Source organism: Lacerta agilis, chromosome 8 (genome assembly GCF_009819535.1).
Source record: "Lacerta agilis isolate rLacAgi1 chromosome 8, rLacAgi1.pri, whole genome shotgun sequence".
NCBI lineage: Eukaryota > Metazoa > Chordata > Lepidosauria > Squamata > Lacertidae > Lacerta > Lacerta agilis.
The window spans coordinates 57,076,467-57,089,697 of NC_046319.1; the positions used below are offsets into that span (position 1 = coordinate 57,076,467).

Genomic DNA, 13,231 nt, shown 5'->3' on the forward strand with positions numbered 1-13,231 from the left:
GGTTGTCCTTCTTTGACCTTGCTATGGACTTTGGTTGGTCGCTGTTGAAGGGCCTGGTAGGAATTTTTCCACTTGGCAAGTTGGCACCAGGCACTTGATTTTCGTCTACCTCGTAGCAATCGTAACAACTTTTCTGAGATTGGTGATAAGGCATTGGAATATTTCTGTAGATGAAAGGAGGGGAGGTAGTGCTATCACCTGCCCCGCATATTGAAACGTATTCCATTAAAGGATTCCGGGGAGCGTGGCCCTGTCCAAAGCCTAGGGAGGTGAGGGCCTAAGGCACATCCCTTATCAGTGACCCCAGGGGGGGCTCCTAGTTGGCGTGCATCAGCAGGACTCCCCCCCTTACTGGTTGTTAACCCTTCCCGGACTCCCAGCAGATGGGCTGGAGTCAGATATAGTTGGTTAGTTCCAATGCCTAAGCTAATACTGCTCATCATCTGTAACCAATAAAGGTGTGGCCTTTTTTAGCCCATTAACCTTAAATAATTGTGTCATGTGTCATTATTCTACTAGGGGGGATTTCAGGAACTTGCCATGCAAACAAACCACAAGAAACAAACAAACAAACAAACAAACAAAAAACCAATCCATAGAATGCTGAGCATCAGATGGGAAAGAAAATAAGTGGAAGGTGGAATGCCTTGATTGAACTCTTTGTAGTCTTGCACAGGCATCTTCAACCTGCGGCCCTCCAGATGTTTTGGCCTACAACTCCCTTGATCCTTAGCTAACAGGACCAGTGGTCAGGGATGATGGGAACTGTAGTCCAAAACATCTGGAGGGCTGAAGGCTGGGGTGCCTGGTCTAGCAGGTATAGCAAATGTGGAACTCTCAATAGGTTTGTGGACTACAATTCCCATCAGCTCCAGCTGGAAAGCCAATAGCCATGATTGATGAGAGATGTAGTCTAACAACTTCTGGAGGGAACCACATTGGTTCTCTCTACTGTATTTCCATTATCTTGAGAGAGCATGGCTGAACAGGAACCCTGAATACGAGCTCTCCTGTGCTTAACAGATTGTCACAACTTGTCGTGATTTATCAATCATTACGGTTGGACCCCACTTCTCCTCCGAGAATGTGATGTATATAGCTCTCCTACCTCCCCTATTCTATCTTTCACAGCAACTCTGTGAGGTAGACTAGAAAGTGACTGGCCCAAGGTCACCCAGAGAATTTCATGGCTGAGAACTACACAACACTGGCTCTTTTAATTAGCCATTTAATCAATTGTTTTAATTAATAAATAAATAATGGCTGAGGAGGAGCCCCATCAAATGTTGGGCTCCTTTAGAGCATCTAAACCAATGATTGTAAAGAGCTCGATGCAAGACAGAGGGAGGGAGGGAGGAAAGAGAAGAGAAGAGGGAAAAATCATCCTGGCAAATTGCTCAGTGATACTCTCAACAGTGAATCAACCTGACAGTGAACATGAATGACCGAGATCCCATGGCAGAGTGCCTGGATCATATTCCATGCACCCATTTTGATATGTGTCTCCTTGACAGAACCTCCCAGACAACTGGAAGACGGCAACACAAAGTTACCTCCCACCTTCCTTCCCATCAGTAGCTCTGCAGAAAAAGCTCAGCAGGCAGACTGAACAATCCTGAGACCAGGGTGTCCCTTGACAAGGCTTGTACTGCTGAAACACCAGGATGTGTGAGCCAGACCACCAGAAGAATCAGATACAAAGGTATGCTGTTTTGACAGCGGCATTTGTCACTGCAATTGCTATTTCTGCTATTATTTAAAATATTAATAATCCAGCCTTTGCAGTACTAATGTGATAATGAATTCCCAAATCTGAGCTGGGGGTGGGGGTGGGAATTGGGGTGTGTGTGGAAAAGAGTCCCCTTATTTCAACACAGAGATATAAAATAAACTGTAGGTGCATAGTTTGGAAATTAAACTGTGCATATCTTCACTACAACTTTCTGTGGAACAGATTTATTTATCCCCAAACTCTCAGTGTTTACTTGTCGTGTACTGGGGTGGGGATTGGAAAGGCCAGGAAAGACTTTCCTCGACATTTCCCAAATCCCAATTTGGAACAGCAGGTTCCATCACAGCCCTTTTATGAGATGCTCTTGAGTTGCATTGTTTCTTAAACTAAAATGGTACCTGACACGCATGGAATTAACCCAGGGCATAACACTGTTGTGATACCACAGGGTGTTGTAATAGATGTCTTTCTAAAAAGATTGAACCGCTTCATGGAGGATAACCTATCCATTGCCATTGGCCACTGAAGCAAAGTTAAGCCTTCAAATGCAGAGGTAGAAAACCTACATCTCAAACTCTGGGCACAAATAATGAGGAAATGCTATCACCTTCACATCTTGCTTATAACCCCAAAGAGGCAAACATATGTTCCCTGTTGGAAACAAAATGCTGCACTAGAAAAGCTATCGAGGCAATTCTCATGTTTTTACAGTCTACCAAGGGGCAAGTTCTACTTGTTTCAATGGGGCCTAGGAAGGATGTTCAGAGTGGATCTGAACCTCAGCTGGCTTGCTTTCCCCTCTCAATCTTAGCATTCAGCAATTGGGACATCTGTATACTTCCTTCCCACTCCCAGATTCTAATCTTAGCACTGGAATGAATGGGAAGGTCAGCCAGTCTACTCCCCCTCCCCAAGAGTAGGACACTGCACCCACAACCTTATTACAGATTAAGTGAAATAATTCAGAGTATGAGCAAGGAGTAGGAATAAAATAAAATCACAACACCAAAGGAGCAGAAATGTTCATTAGTTCTAGCACAAGATGGCTCTGGTAAGTGAGCCTAGTCACATACAGACCATAAGAAACTGCCTCACACCTTCCCCATCATTCCAAATGTATTTATTTGGTTTCCAAGTCAGAACATTGGCCCATCCCCGTATTGTGTACTAGTGGTAGCTTTGAAAGATTGCAGGCGGAGGTCTTTCACAGTGGTCAATCAGTCGTGTTTTTCTTATCAGCCATTTGGAATATTCTTTTTTTAAAAAAAAAAGAATGAAGCAATAATAATTAATAATAATCAGCTGATACTTTTAACGGGAGATACCAAGGAACCTCTTACTTTCAAAGTAGCTGCTTTACCAACTGAACTATGGCCTTTTTTAAAACACAGACACAAACAAACAAAAAACCAGGATCACCTATTAAGCCTTAGGGATTCTCTTTCCTGTCCCAACATAAGGAGAACGGGTTTCCACCCACCATCTCCTCATAAGGAGACTATTTTGGGATGACCTTTACTGGGATGAACACTCATCTTTCCTAGCCTGGTCATATCAGTCCCTAAATCCATCCAGGCCTGAGGGGGCCCTTGGCCAAAGGCACTCTGGTGAACCACCTCCTGAGCTAATTTGGTGACAGCAATAGCTTAGTGGCCATTTTAATATCTCACAGTGTCCTGGAAGCTGCTTGCTGATGCTGGATGTGCTCTGAAGTCTTAGAAACTGTGGTCAGCAATCAGGTTTTGAGAATGGAGTCTTCACCAACCTGGTGCCCTCCAGATGTTTGGGACCACAACTCTTATCAACTGTGTTGGCCGGGGCTGGTGGGAGTTGTGCTCCAAAACATCTGGAGGGCACATGGTTGGTGAAGCCTGGAATAAGAAACAGAAGGCCAGGGCTGCAACCCCACCCAATCCAAACAGCTGCTGCCAAATCCTATTGCTGCAAGCACCACAGCCTTTTTCTTTTCTTTTCTTCTATTTCAACCACCTCTGGGTGGGCAGTGAGGAGATAATGGAGGTACACTGACAGGGGCCTGCAGTAGCTGACCCCTACCCTTGAGAAAAGAGCAGGTGGCGGGAAGGAGAGCAAAAGGAAAGGAAGATTCCAGATGAAAGGGAAAACACATTTCATACCAGAATCTTCAAAGCCAAGATGGGCGACTTAAGAGCACCCGCTGATACAGTGGGAATGTAAGATGCCTGGTGGAATGGTGATAATCAATGGGATGCAGTTATCTCTGGATATAAAATCTCTACATAAAAGAGAGTAGGTCATGCCGGCAATCGTGTTGCCCTACATGTCAAAGAGGACACCGAGCACAATAAATCAGAAACCTGAGGAAGAAATCAAATCACAGAATCACTGCTGGTAGAAATACCAGGTTAAAAAAAGGAAATATATTTTCACTGACTATTTTTAAAAGGTAGCTTGGCTATTTATATGAAGAAATAGTTATTTCCTTTAGAGACAGAAGAAGCTGCATTCACTGTTGCAATGAAGCAGCTCAGTTAGGCCATTTTAGACCTTTGGTGGTCTAATGGCCTCCCTCTTTAGATGGTCATGTGCACTGCATTTGAGGGGGCTCATTCTGCTGATTGGGGACCCTGAACTTCTTCCCTTGAATCCAGCCCTGAGAAACAGGGGCATATATTTCACTTTAAAGCAGACTTCATATTCCTCCATCACTTTTAACTTCCTCCCTCAAGATGGTTTGAATATTACATCTCTTCCTTATCTGTACAAGGTGGGGTATCAGGACTGGACCTCGGGCCTTATCCTGCATTGAAGTGAAGTCTAATACAGTGGTACCTCGGAAGTCGAATGGAATCCATTCTGGAAGTCCGTTTGACTTCCAAAACGTTCAGAAACCAATGCACGGCTTCCGATTGGCTGCTAGAAGCTCCTGCAGCCAATTGGAAGCCACGGAACCCGCGTCAGATGTTCAGGTTCCAAAGAACATTCACAAACCGGAACACTCACTTCCGGGTTTGATGTGTTCAGGAGCCAAAACGTTTGACTCGCAAGGCATTTGGGAACCAAGGTACGATCGTACCAAGTTTCCCACATTCATTTGAAGCTGAAGATTAGACATTCTTACAGCCAGCACCAACTCCAGGTCCAGCTTTTAAGGCCTGTAACCAACATAAAAACTCTTGTAGTGGTTTGTTTATATCAGTGGTTCCCAATTAGGGATCTGGGGGACCCTGGCGGGGGGGGGGGATCCCCGGCACCATCCCCACCTGGGACTCACTTACCTTGTTAATTGCACATTGAAAGCCTCCCACAGATCATCCAGCCACTGCTCATGAACAGCGCCTGCTTGCTGGCAGGGGGAAAACTTGTGAAAGAGTTGCTGGATGGCAAGTGAGCTGGGATTGGGAACAAACTTCTTAAGGCTCGCTCTTGCGATTGAAAGGGTGGGGGGGGAGAGAGATTGCAAACAGCTCACATGCTTATTGGGTTGTTGTTTTTTTTTTAAAAAAAATGTAAGGTATTCCTTCCCCTTGCTCTCTATTTTTTAACTGAAAAGAATTTCTAATTGCTTTCAACAACTTTCAAGCTTTGAGCACTCTCCCAGTGCTTGTAGGTAGGGTTTTCATTGAATCTTGCCTCATGAGTTTGGGACACAGCTGTCAACCTTTCCCTTTTTTGCAGGAAATTCCCTTATTATAGCATTGGGAAACAGCGGGGAGGGCTGACAGCTATGGTTTGGGATTCATGTCTCATCCTGGAAGTCCAATGGGGGAAACAGCTAAGCAAATTGCTCCAATGATTAGCACAACAGCTCACCCTCTGATGATTTAGTTTAGTGCTCGGGCCGGGCGACACTTTTGTTTCAACATCGTGATATATCAGCGGCTAAATACTGGCATATGCTGATATATCACAATGACGGGAATTTATTTCTGCTGCTTCTTCCTTCCCTAGGGCAGGCCTTGCTTAGGGAAGGAAGAAGCAGCAGAAATACATGACCCAGCCCTACACAGAGAGCGAGTCCTGGTGCCTCTCGGGGCTCACGTGTGAGTTGAGGAGCACTGGGGCTTTGCTGAACTGCTCATCTGGGGGATGGAAGAGGCCTCAGAATTGTAGAGCTGGAAGGAACCCTGAGGATCATCTAGTCCAACCCCGTTTAATGCAGGAATATGCAGCTGTCCCATATGGGGATTGAACCTGCAACTTTAGCATTATCAGCACCACACTCTAACCAACTGAGCAATCCAGGCTGGATTATATTCTTATATTTATGATACGTTTCTATTAGCCTTTCAGATTGTTGGACTATATAAATTATGTTCTAATTGTTAGTGAAATATCTTACATAAACTTCCTGATGTCTTACATAAACTTCCTTTGAGCATACTAATAATAATAATTCCAGCTGTTTTCTACTCAGTCTTCCCCAATATTTTATAAGGACCTGACCAAGCCATCACTTATGACTTGAAGGTGCAAGATCCTTCAGTTAGCAGAACCATATGTTTCTAAAGTTTTGCTAAGATATACCATCTTAGATTACAAGTACTTCTTCATATAGAACAATTGTAAGTTAGGGACATAATTGCTTTTTTAAAATTAAGTTGTAGTAGAGTAATGGAGACAAGTTTTTCCTACAATCTGGGGATAGGCAATTTGTGGTAATATCACAAATTTTATGGTCTGTATACCTAAAATCCTTTGCTGATTATGGACCACCCCACATTTTCTTCAGAAAACTGCTTTGCACAGGTAATACCATAGAGTTATCAAAATTTTCAAAAGTAGGGGGTCCGTGGATTGGCTTTTGAAAAATAGGGGGTCCTCAGTAATTAGCTAATTGGGAACCACTGGTTTATATAATCAGCTGATCAGAGAGGACAGAATCATCATGGTCTAATCTTGTGCCATCAGAACAGATGTATTTAAAAATGTTCATAAATATTAATTGACCTCTTTTAATATGACAAAATCTGCATTGGCTAGCATATCAATCTATCTCCAAATCACATCTCGTATTTGCTTAAATTTGCTGCTCTAAACTAAGGGTGTGTGCCACATTTTGGCCAGATGCAAATAAATGAAAGGCAGGAAGCTTATCAGATGCCAAAAAATTAAGAAGTGTCTAAGTATTTTTTTTAATTATCTTTTGAAAAAATTCAACAACACAAAAACAGGTGGCACAGAAGAAAAACACAGAATCAAATGCAATCTGAAATTAAATGTGCACATGTACAGGCACACACATACAAAGTACAAATTTGGCTGTTTCGTTGCCATTCCCTTTGCACTTGATGCCCAGGCCAAATGCCTCACCACCACCCCTCAGTAGTTGGTCCTGCTTGCTTATATCCAATGTGCTATTAAACTATCAAGCAGTTGTTAAAACTGAAACAACAGGACCTGTGATCAGGATCTCTGCAAATTCTGGTCTCATCGCCAGCTGTGTTGTGGCCAAATGATGATTTAGACAACTGGCAAGAAAGACAACTACAACACCCCTAATTATTCAAGAGCTCTTTTCTTGACTCCTCCTTTCTACTTCAGATTTATCCCTGAATCATGTAAATAATTTGTTTCAATCATGCATGGATCTAAGATGTATCAGACTAAAGACACGTTTCCCCAATCAGCCAGCTCTCTCATATCCCTTATGCACAGATTGGAACCAGCATATTATTTGCATAATTTGATAAAAACCAAAACAAAATACTCACTTCAAAGCCACAACTCACGAGAATGGTCTGTACGGAAAAAGCAGAATTCACGAGTGATTGATGACAGAATTATGATGAGACTAACAAAATACCCACCATCATTGCTTACTTGTATCCTGCTTTTTCCATGGTAAACCACGCTCAAAGTGGCTCACAACATCAGGAAGTTTATTTAAGATATTTCACTAGCAATTAGAAGACAGAACAAAATTTAAATAGTCCTACGATCTGAAAGGCTAATAGAAACATATAAGAATACAACCCAGCCTGGATAGCTCAGTTGGTTAGAGTGCAGTGGTGATAATGGGCATTAGGGGTTTCTGGCAGAACTACATTAGGCAGGTTTTCCTCACCCTTTCAATCAAGTCCTGGTCTGCAGGTTACCCAGAATCACCTTGCTGGCCACTGTGAGAATAGGATGCTAGACTAGATGTGCCACTGGCCCGATACATCTGCCTTGGTTTGAGAAGTCAATCTCTCCGTACCTGCATATCCCAAAATTCAGTTACTCCGTTGCTCTGTAGCATGACCAAGTAGTAGAATCCAGCAACTGGCTTTTACAGAAACTAGCAACATTCCCACCACCCTGAAGGGCTGAATGGGAGAGCATGGCCCCATGCTTTTGAAGCCCACAAAGCCATATGCAGCTCACCAGCCTTTCAGGTATCCTTGGGTTTGGAGAGGTAGCCTGGTGTGACGGACATAATGTTTGGATAAGAACCATCAAGATTTGGGTTCAAATCCATACTCCCTGGGTGACTCTGGTTGAGTTGCTATACTCTCAGCCTAGCCTACCTCACAGGGTTGTTGTGGTATCAGGATAGGTTCATAAATGCAGTTTCCTGTGGGCTGCACCCTGTCAGATGCAGTTCAGCAATGAAATGTGCTATCATTGGAAGCAGTGGGTTAATTTCCCCCTGTATTGATTTGCAAATAAAGACTGGAAAGACACAAGTAAAATATCCTATTTTAGAGCAGAGTATTAGGTTAAAATGAAAAATTGCAACCCTAGGAAAACCTGTCCCTTCTTACAGTTTGTTACTGCATTTCCCCCCCTTAAATGCTTTATTCCAAAATACCTTTATGCATGCAAAAGAAGCAAGCTATTTTGACAGACAACCCAAATCAGAAGTAACCTTACATAGAATAAGCTATGTATGCATTTCAGGATTTGACTGTACTCATGATCGCCTCTAGACATCAACATCCGCAGAGAGAATTCTTGTATTTGCCCCTTTTTTGTAATGCTCATTTACAAAACTCCAAAAGCAATTCAAAATATTGACAGGTTTCAATAATTAGAAGGTTAACGCAACACTAGCAAAGGTGGTTGGGTTTTGATACACAACTGAATTTATATATTTAATACAGGCTACAACTACTTCCTGGTAGTTTTATTCACACAACTGTAGTGCCACACTTTGGGCACTCCTGGTCATTACTCTCTAATAAAGCACCTTTTTCCATGGAAAAAGAACCAGATAGGTGTCAAACCACTGAGGTTCCAATTTTGCTCTATTATAGTGCCTAATCCTTTGACTAACCAGCCAGCATCAAACCACAGCCTTGTAAAATGCCAACAGTTTGATGGGAACAGTAACATCTATGCAACAAAGGAGCAAGGAAGCAAGCATGAAATAATTGCTGCATTCATTTATATGTATATATGTATATATATAGGCAGTAATAACTTGTTCCCTTGGGGAAGGAATATCATTTTTCTTCCTAAAACCTAGGATAGGTGATTTTTTCTTTTTAGAAAAACAGACAGGTGGATTCAATAGGTGTGGATTTAAGGAACCCAGCTGAAACTCACTGAAGTCCACAGAGACCATGGACTGAGGGGGTGGCAGGAGAGCATAAGGGAGAACCAAGAGATAGTAGGACAGACTGTCCCTCTGGACACAATCCAAAGTATTGTTTGACTTCAAAGCAAGCATCCATTTGTAAATAAATTAAAAAGGCACATGAACAGGCAAAATTGGGAACATCAGGTGATCGCAGAAGTTAAAACTGGAATTAGCCAGTGCGAAGAAACCATGGAGATCAAGGGAGGAGAAGAGTAGACCCATATGACAATCCATCAGCCATGGCTAACCAGTGTCCCACTTGTAGGATAAACCAGATCTGACTGCTTTCCTCCCTTTCACCATCACAGACCCACAAAGGTTTTGCAAAGAAGAAAAAGTGCCTGCAGCAAGTGAAAAGGAATATTCTACCCGTAACCCAGTTAGTTGACTCTCTCCACACCCCCTCCATCTCAAACCCCATCCATATACGAGATTCCAAAAGATACTCTCAGACAAACAGTTAATTGTCAGCCAATGTCCTCTTGGAGAGAATCTCCCTATGGAAAGACCTTGGTGCTGAATTTCAATTACAACCACAAAGTTGACCAACCATATAAATCTATCCACAGACCAATCCTACACTGTTATTTTTCCGTTCTGCAGAAGTAATCCTCATTATGTTCAGTGGAGTTTACACCCTTGTAGGTATGTTTAGGATTGTGGCCCACCACTTTAAAAAGTAGGGTGGGTGGGGGGAAGAGAAGGGAGGAATACCTTCATTATTCCGGTAGGGAAGAGTGCCAAAAGCAGCCATCTATGAAGACATCCTCATTATTCCAGACAGTAACAGAAATTTTAGGAAAGCCCTCTTAGGGAAGAAAACTGACCACCACTTCTTCCTTCCCTCAATCCCACTCCATCAAGAAATGAAACTTCACCAATAGATTTCTTTGCTTGGTTTCTGCAGCAAGGGCACTTACAAGAGTAGCAATCAGGGGCTAGGATTGAGAAGGGGGGCATTTGTGATATCAGAGTACTCTTTTACCTGTTCTGGTAGACTGGGTTATCAAAAATGCCAGGGCCAAAATAGGAAGGAGCCCATCCTTAACCCTTCTGTCCTTATAATGTGGGGCGAGAAGGTGTGATGTATCACACAGTGGTTGTATCAGCATTCAAGAACTACAGGTTTACAGACACAGCATTTGGCGAGGGATCATCAAGAGGGGTGGAGGATGGAAAAAGCCATGAAACATGTTCAATTTCCCACCTTGATGGAGCTATCACCCTGCTTTGCAAAGGGGGGGGGGGTTATAGGCTTATTTGACATTCTGAAAAGAGGAGTTGCCCATTTCCATCCCATCCCATCTCACCCACCCTCAAAAGCAAATCTCCCTTGGAACAGCGTTGCTTTTACAACCAGATCCCTGCAAACTTTAACATCCTGCTGTAAAAACAACAACTGCAAAGCAGAGATCCTAGGAAGGCTTTCCTTGAGCATAGAGATTGCCCCCCCCCTCTCCGCCCCGACACACACAGCTGAAAAATGCATAAGAATTTAGGTGGTTCCACGGACTGGGGGAACCCCCAGCCTCAGCCCAAAGTCACCCACCACCCACACCTCGAAAGATCTTCCCAAACTTAACCACCCTCCTCTGGCCCCACTTACCGGCCGCTGATGTTGCCAAAACCCCCACCGAAAGCAGAAGAATCCGGCTCCAGTAGCTCACCTCCACCGTCATGAGAGCAAAAATCCCCAATTTTCCCCAATTCCGTTTAAAGCTGCAGTGGCATGCCGGCTTGTCCCAACCGAAAGAGGGTTGCATGTCAAAGAGGGGTTGGGGGGTTGATTTGCTTGGAGGAGGAGGAGGGAAGACAGGGAGGAGGAGGAGGTGGAAGAGGAGGCAGGGGGGAGGAGAAGAGAGAGATGGGTGATTGGTTTGAAATTTTCGTTTTAACCCCCCCTTCCTTTGCTCAATGGGATAATTAGGATAGAAGGGAAGGGGAGGCTTCTTTTAAAAGGGGGGTCAGGATGGCGCTTATTTAATCTTATATACATATAGACATACATATATATTTGCTCATAAAGAAAAAAAAGATCCGAATGCACAGAGAGCTTTTTCTCTCTCTCCTCCCAGCTGCTGCAGCTGGGCTAAACCAACTCACACCGTAGCTTGGGGAGAGAACTGGCTATCTCTCTCTCTCTCTCTCTCCCCTTCTCCACCCTCCCTTCTCTTCTTCCTCGGTCTTTTTTTTTTTAATGCCTACCTTGGATCAAGCTTTTCAGGATTAACAGCTGAAGCTCCCCAGGGAATTATTCTTTTAAGTTCCAGGTGATTAATCACCGCTACATCGCTGGGGATTTTGTTTTAATGGTCTCTTACCTTTAAAACAAACACTAAATACTGGGGGTTGGGGTGGAGGGGAGGGGAAGATTGAGGAGGGGGACTCAAGTCTGGATGGGCCGCTGAAAGGTTCGTTAACTTCCCAGCGCTTTCCGCATCGTGCGGGGAAGGAAAACCCTCCAATCCAGCTTGCATTAGCTTGATTTGATGAGAATAAAATTCCCTGCAAAATCTCTTCCTCGTCACCACCTTTAAGAAGAAAGGGGGGGGGGGGCGCCCGGGAAGCGTGCCTGTTTCACGCCACCATTTCTTCCAGGGAACAATCCACAGACCCTTGAGTTGAATTGACAAGGTTCAATCCCTGCATTGATGGGAAGGTGGGGAGAGAATCGCCCTTTTCGCTCGGGAGGGTGAGGGCGAGATTCTGCATTTGTAAACCATTTGTAGGATGTTGCAAGAGCTAGCGAGGAATTACAAGGTAATTCCCGCCCCCCTCTTTCGCAGGCGACTTTGTCTCTGTCTGCTCTTGGAAATCTGGTTGCAGGGCTTTAAGTGGGACGGAAAGGGGATTCAGAAACCTCGGCCATTACCCTGCCGAGTAGTCCTTAAATGATGCTGGGCTCGGGTACTAGTGTCCTTTCGCAGAGAGGAGAACGGCTTGCTGGGGAAGGAGGAAGGGATGCTCCGTCTCTTCCCCCCCCCCCCCAGATGCGCACCTATGCAATGCAAAAGGACGAATGTAAAGGAAATTAAAGAAACAGTGGGGGGCTTGATTAGCTTTCGGAGGAGGCTGGAAATGGTCAGGCTGTGAATCCCCCCCCCCCTCCAAAAGCTTCCGGATTCGTTCCAAAAGGCATCACACACACACACAGCTTTTCCATTGACGATTTCGACCCCAGTGTCCCCTCTCAGACAGCAGATAAGGGGGGCGGCACCCTCTTATTTATCTGAGAAGTGTGCTAGTACTGTGGGGAGCACTAATCTAATATTAGATCAGTTTCAAAAATACAAACCAGGAGAAAGAACATGAATGAGTAAATTGTGTAGTGTTTGCGCGCGCGTGGAGATTCGGGTGGAAAACGCGCTTGAGATGCAAAGAGCTTTGGCCTCTCCAGACAATGCACCAGTGAGAATCAAGGCAAACAACAAGGTCTCGCTTGCAATACTGTACTATGCACACTCCCCCCCCCTTAAGTAACACTTAACTCAGTGCAGCTTACTCCTGAGTAAACGCGTGGCTGCAGTGCAGCCCCCTGTATGCTCGAGGAAGTAAATGCCAGCAAAAATCAAAGGAGCGATTACTTCCGAGGAAGCATGTATTCTGCACATGTTCTAGGCTTGCAAGCCGATTGCATTAAATGTAAAAGTTACCTGCTTTGTTTGGGGTTGGAGAACAAGGACTGTTTCCCAAAGAGGCTAACTGTCCCTTCTTCTGTTACAAAGACCTGACTGGTTTCAATTAGAAGTTGGGTATTTAGAGTCACTGGTCACACACTGTTTGCTCCTCTTCCAGCAGAGATTCAGCAAGAATCCTCACTATTGGCTCCCAGGTGTCCATCACCTCTTTGTGATGACAGGCCTTCTGCAGCTGTTTAAACTTTCTTGATTAGCCAGTCATTTAAATGGAATTATATTGATAATTTGCATGAGTTGAAATATATATATGAACTGACT

General features: G+C 44.1%; 1 protein-coding gene across 1 annotated transcript in view; it reads right to left on the reverse strand.

Annotated features, from left to right (window-relative positions):
• CSMD2 (CUB and Sushi multiple domains 2) overlaps positions 1-11,310 on the reverse strand; it is a 512,122-nt gene extending 500,812 nt beyond the window's left edge. The window contains 1 exon segment of the mRNA XM_033157666.1: positions 10,882-11,310. Coding sequence (XP_033013557.1) covers positions 10,882-11,038 — 157 coding nt within the window. The 5' untranslated portion in view covers positions 11,039-11,310.
• Positions 11,311-13,231: the final 1,921 nt, after the last annotated feature.